Source organism: Ostrinia furnacalis, unplaced genomic scaffold, assembly GCF_004193835.3.
Source record: "Ostrinia furnacalis isolate ACB-3 unplaced genomic scaffold, ASM419383v2 OfSCF1649, whole genome shotgun sequence".
Taxonomy (NCBI): Eukaryota; Metazoa; Arthropoda; class Insecta; order Lepidoptera; family Crambidae; genus Ostrinia; species Ostrinia furnacalis.
In genome coordinates this window covers 1093-7074 of record NW_021131888.1, presented here as the reverse complement: position 1 = coordinate 7074, position 5982 = coordinate 1093, and the positions used below count along the sequence as shown (strand labels likewise).

The 5982-nt window shown below is 44.7% G+C and overlaps 1 protein-coding gene across 2 annotated transcripts; it reads left to right on the top strand.

Moving 5' to 3' along the window:
* The first annotated feature begins 459 nt into the window (after nucleotides 1-459).
* LOC114353290 (dnaJ homolog subfamily B member 14-like) lies at nucleotides 460-5654 on the top strand. Of its 2 annotated transcripts, none has more exons than XM_028305230.1 (4): nucleotides 460-998; nucleotides 1641-1750; nucleotides 2460-2628; nucleotides 5416-5654. In XM_028305230.1, exons 1-4 carry the CDS (start codon nucleotides 662-664, stop codon nucleotides 5637-5639), a joined length of 840 nt encoding a protein of 279 aa, XP_028161031.1. In that variant the 5' UTR covers nucleotides 460-661; the 3' UTR covers nucleotides 5640-5654. The 2 variants fall into 2 exon arrangements, with proteins under 2 accessions (XP_028161031.1, XP_028161030.1); XM_028305229.1 differs by having other exon boundaries at nucleotides 2460-2640.
* The last annotated feature ends 328 nt before the right edge of the window (nucleotides 5655-5982 follow it).

Here is a 5982-nt window from a genome sequence, read left to right as displayed (position 1 = left end):
CATAACCCCCTATCAAAAAATCCCACCCATGCTCTTTCTCGCTCACACCCACACTTAACAATGAAATCCCCCACGTTTTCTAACCCATCTGTTCAACGTGAGAAGTATAGGTCCGAGAGGTCCCGGGTTCGATTCCCGGCCGGGCAGAAATTGAAATGATGAATTTTAAATTCTGTGACGGGTCTGGGTGTGACTACTTCTTCTTCTTCTCCTATATGGCTATTGTGTTTCCACGTTTGCCAATGTCACGTGAGCATAGCCATTACACGGTATAAAAAGTTATAAACCTTGGGGTTGAGTGCTATTAGGTATAGTCTAGCGTGCACACCTAAAACAGACAAACACAACGGCACAGATAAGACAACACAGTTAGTATAAACATAATAAAATCACGAAAAAACAAGAGAACAGACAACAAGGTGAGTAGAAGGAGGGAGGAAGGGAAACAAAATGATTATTGTCTGTCAGTTGGCAGCAATGTTATTTTGACGCAATATGTACTTTTGATCCATTATGAATTTGTTCTAAGCCCAATTAATCGCAATAAAACTATATTTACACTAATTAAATTTGCGCAGCAAACTTAAAAGTGTGTTCTACGTCGTGTGTCCATCATTTTGGGATCAAAAACACGCAGTTTGCGTGTTGGAACTGAGCAAAAATGACGATTGAAGGTAACAAGGACGAGGCTGACAAGTGCATAGAGATCGCTCAAAGTGCTTTTTCTAGTGGAAATGTTGAGAAAGCTGAGAAGTTTTTGCTGAAGGCCGAGCGTTTGTACCCTACGCCTCGCGCTAAAGAGCTTTTGACGAGGGTGAGAGCTGCCGCGGCTTCTGGAAATGTACCAAAGAGGACACCACCTAGCAGTCCAGGGCCCGAAGAGGTTCGGAGGAGGAAACCACCAGCTCACCAGCCTCCCCAGAGGGAATACACCTCGGATCAGCTCGACGCAGTGCGCAGGGTCAACACCAAGTGCAAAGACTATTATGAAATCTTGGGTAATGTAACTTAAACTAATTTAATCAGTACTTCTGCTTTGTCATTCTTTATATTAAACGTTTTCTTTGTCATAGTTCAAAACCTGTTCCTAGATCAGATTCAATGAATATTATCAACAAAACAAAAAGTCAATTTTTTTTTTATCTTTGAATGTAATAATCTAATCTAAAATTCATATTTGTATAATTTCTATTTAATCTTTTAGATGACTAAAGCCTTATAAAGATTTAACAGTCAAGGTTTTAAATTTTTTAACTTCCTTCAAACATGATCACAGTGAACAATTAATATAATGAATGAGTAATATCATTGAATTTATTCAAGACATGTTTATCCAAAACAAAGGCTGTCCTTTAAAAATATCTTCATGGTCTAATAATAAAAGAGTTGAACTTTCACTATCCAGGAAGTCCTAGGTTTGAATCCTAGAGCAAACAGAAATAACCTTTACCTGTTATACCTGGAAGCAGGCGTTGCAGGACCGGTCTTTGTGAAAGTCCTTGGGGAGGTCTTTGTCCAGCAGTGGACGTCATTCGGCTGCATCTATGTTAAAAGGGACAATAGCCCAAACATGTCAGTGTCATACTGCCAAATTGAATGACTAATTAGATTGTATTTTGACAATTATTCTTAATTTTCAGGAGTAACCAAAGAAGCAACGGACTCGGACATCAAGAAGGCGTACAAGAAGTTGGCGCTGCAGCTCCATCCGGACAAGAATCATGCGCCTGGAGCTGCTGAGGCCTTCAAGGTCAGTGTTAAACTAGGAGAGAGTCAAAGTTATTTGAAGAAAAAAACATTTTGAAGGTAGACAAACAATGTGACAAGCAGATTTCTATAGTAAGTGGCTGCACTATGTTATAATTATCACTAGCTTTCCGCCCGCGGCTTCGCCCGCGTGGATTTTTGTCTGTCACAGAAAAACTTTATCGCGCGCGTCCTTGTTTCAAAAACCGGGATAAAAACTATCCTATGTTCTTTCCCGGGACTCAAACTATCTCTATGCCAAATTTCATCAAAATCGGTTGCGAGGTTTAAGCGGGAAAGCGTAACAGACAGACAGACAGAGTTACTTTCGCATTTATAATATTAGTTGGGATAAATATCAAAAAGCATTATTAAAATTTATTAGTATCAAATTAATTAGCAGCAACTTAAACTTAATTTCTAATAACATAAAATACCGAATTGTCTAAGGTAGGAATCGAACCCACGACTATTGGCTTACAGGGCGACTGCTTTGACCTCTGCTCATGGCTATATAGATATTAAGTAAGCCTGTCGAAACAGAGCCTACCCTTTAAAAACCAGTCGGGATCATCAGGTCGCCCTGAGTGGGGCACTTGACTTACTTAAGATCTCGCTCCAAGTCTTGCCGATCTTCTTCGCCTTGTCTGCCAATGACAGGGGCACGATTCGAGTCAAATGAGTCGCTATTTCAACACAATCTTTCCCCCCAGGCCATAGGCAACGCAGCGGCCATACTAACAGACGCAGAGAAGCGCAAACAGTACGACGTGCGAGGCGAGGAGCCGACGCACGCGCCGCAACAGCAGCAGTACTACGCGCGCGGCTTCGAGTCGGACTTGACGGCGGAGGAGCTATTCAACATGTTCTTCGGCGCTACTGGTCAATATTACGGTATTAACGATGATGGGCACGAGCAAAACACCTTTCCATGAGCCTCACACACTATGCCCTATCTCACACTATAGCCCTATCTCACATAGTACCCTTTCTCACACTCTACTCCTAACTCACACTGTACCCCCTATCACACTATAGCCCTATCTCACACTACCCCCTATCTCACACACAGACCCCTATCTCACACACTACCCCCTATCTCACACACAGACCCCTATCTCACACACTGACCCCTATCTCACACACTGACCCCTATCTCACACACTGACCCCTATCTCACACACTGACCCCTATCTCACACACTGACCCCTATCCACTATCCCCTATCTCACACTATAACCCCTCTCTCACACTGACCCCTATCTCACACTACCCCCTATCTCACACTACCCCCTATCTCACACACTGACCCCTATCTCACACAGTGACCCCTATCTCACACACTGACCCCTATCTCACACACTGACCCCTATCTCACACACTGACCCCTATCTCACACTAACAGCTATCTCACTCTACCGCTTATCTCAGAGTGTCAGTAACACATTCACCCTTATCTCATTGTATAGCACAGTCCTTCTCAACCCATCTCCTTTATTGTACCCACTATTATAATCATGCTCTTTCTCTCTCACACACACTCGTGCTCTCTCGCTCTATCCTTCCCCCGCTTGCAGCAGCAGTACTACATGCGGCTTCGAGTCGGACTTGACCGCGGAGGAGCTTTTCAACATGTTCTTCGGCGCTACTGGTCAATATTACGGTATTAACGATGATGTGCACGAGCACAGACATGTAACCCCCTGCCGCATAGCCCTTACACTCTAGCCCCTATCGCCGAGCTCCTTACACATAACCCCCTATTACACTGCCCCTCATACTTAACCCCCTATTACACAGCCCCTCATACTTAGCCCCCTATTACACAGCCCCTCATACTTAGCCCCCTATTACACAGCCCCTCATACTTAGCCCCCTATTACACTGCCCCTCATACTTAACCCCCTATTACACAGCCCCTCATACTTATTAACCACCTACTATTACAAAGCCCCTGTCGCCCAGCTGCTCACACAAAACCCTACTACTAAGCCCCTGACACTTAACCTGTAGCACAGTCCTTCTCAATCGCTCTAGGGCATTGGTTCCCTAAGTGGGGGGCGCACCCCCAATGGGGGCGCAGACTTAAAGGGGGGCGCGGGCCATCTGTAAGAAATCTGCAACCGCTGAGAGAATGGAGGGGGGGCTCTGAATTTTTGGTATGGTCGAAAGGCGGCGCGTTTCAAAAAGTTTGGGAACCAATGCTCTAGGGTAACTGGTACCCAATCTCACTTTTTAGTTTTTATAGTCGCATTCTTTCCCGCTCACACCCACACTCAACTATGGTGCCTTCCCAGGTTTTCTAACCCGTCTGTACAACGTGAGAAGTATAAGCCAAATCCGTTTTCTAACCCGTCTGTATAACGTGAGAAGTATAAGCCAAATCCGTTTTCTAACCCGTCTGTACAACGTGAGAAGTATAAGCCAAATCCGTTTTCTAACCCGTCTGTACAACGTGAGAAGTATAAGCCAAATCCGTTTTCTAACCCGTCTGTACAACGTGAGAAGTATAAGCCAAATCCGTTTTCTAACCCGTCTGTACAACGTGAGAAGTATAAGCCAAATCCTCCACTTGTTTTTGATAAATTAGAGAGCGTCGTACTCCTGCAATGGAGACCCAATGACATCCTCCATTTGCCCCTTAGAGAGTCCAGCAGGTCATCCTGATGAGACCAGGATCTTTTGGAGACTAATGCCCGTTTTCACCATCGATCCCTAATTTTTAAGTAACCCTTATGGTAACATTTATCAAGCACTTCGTTTTCATTGGGGTCAATTAAAAATTAGGGATTGATGGTGAAAACGGGCATAAATGACGGTTATGAGACAATATCTTTGCAGCTTTCAACATGGCCAGTGTAGGCTCCATTGCCTCTAGTAAATTAAGGGTCGAGCTCCTGCAATGGAGACTGTCCTGATGATGAGACCGGCCTCTTGTGAAGACTAAATAAATAAATAAATATCCTTAGACATTTTACACTGCGCTTCTAGTCCCAAACTAAGCAAAGCTTGTACTATGGGTACTAGACAACGGATATAAACATACTTAAATACTTTTTTTTTGTAAATGCATACTTATTATACATAGAAAACACCCAGTCCAATACAAACAAATATGTTCATGCACACAAATGTTTGTACTGTGCGGGAATCGAACCCGCTACCTCCGGAATAGTAGTCCGTTTCGAACCACTACACCAAACGGCCGACGATGTGATGACAAATGATGATGATGATGAGAGAATCACCTTTACAGCTTTCCCCTGCCTCCTGCAGTAGAGACTAAATTACCTAATTATGATAGTAGTTTGACCTTTCCAACCCTTTCTAGTTAGCATAGGGACTGTAGGCTCCTTCATCTTGTGAAGTCTAGCCTCATTCCTCCATTTGCCTCTGGTAAATGAGTCGTTTCTCCTGCAGTGGAGACTAAATGACCTTCTCCATATTTTGCCCCTTAGAGAGTCCAGCAGGTCATCCTGATGAGACCAGCATCGTTTAGTGACTAAATGACGTGACCTAACTTGACTTGACTTCACTTAAGGTCCTATGTCCCCTAGATGGGGCAGAGGGCGTCCACAACAGTCCTCCATCGCGTTCGGTCTTGAGCTTCGCGTTGATCTCGCTCCAAGTCTAAATGACGTAATGATGATGAAAGAATCATCTTCGCAGCCTTCCCCGGCGGCGGCCCGACCGTCTACACGCGCCGCCGCGCCCGCGAGCCGGAACCTCGTGAGGCCCACGCCGGCATCGTCCAGCTGCTGCCAGTCTTGGTGCTGGTGCTGCTGTCGATGATGTCTGGGTTCTTCATCTCCGAGCCGGTGTTCAGCCTCACGCCAAGTTCCAAGTACCCGGTGGCGAGGGAGACGGTCAACCTCAAGGTCAGTGTGGTGTAAAAAGCAAGGAGTAACTAGAAGATTGTGTGCTTTTTCAGGGATATCTAGAGAAGTCAGCAGCGACTTTGGAAAAGAGCCAGTGAAGTGTGAAAACGCAACAAATGGTGGACGATTTTAACATGGATCCGCTTGTCATTCTTAACCTTAATATCTAACCGTATCATAATCTAACCTATCTCTTTGACGCACGTTGACCCGCTTGTCACTTGAACTCCATGTCCTGTAACCTGAAGAAACTGTGGAAGATTGTGTGAATTTTCAGAGAAAGGGAGTGGCGAATCTGGAGAAGAGGTGGTGTGAGCTATCAAAACGTAACAAACTATAGTGTTTAATAGTCTCTTAC

Excerpts from the sequence above, each read along its gene's own strand:
- LOC114353290 (XM_028305229.1), top strand. The coding sequence starts at position 662 with ATGACGATTGAAGGTAACAAGGACGAGGCTGACAAGTGCATAGAGATC. Across the intron at positions 999-1,640 it reads AGACTATTATGAAATCTTGG|GAGTAACCAAAGAAGCAACG; the intron begins GTAATGTAACTT and ends CTTAATTTTCAG. Across the intron at positions 2,641-5,415 it reads CGCTACTGGTCAATATTACG|CCTTCCCCGGCGGCGGCCCG; the intron begins GTATTAACGATG and ends TCATCTTCGCAG.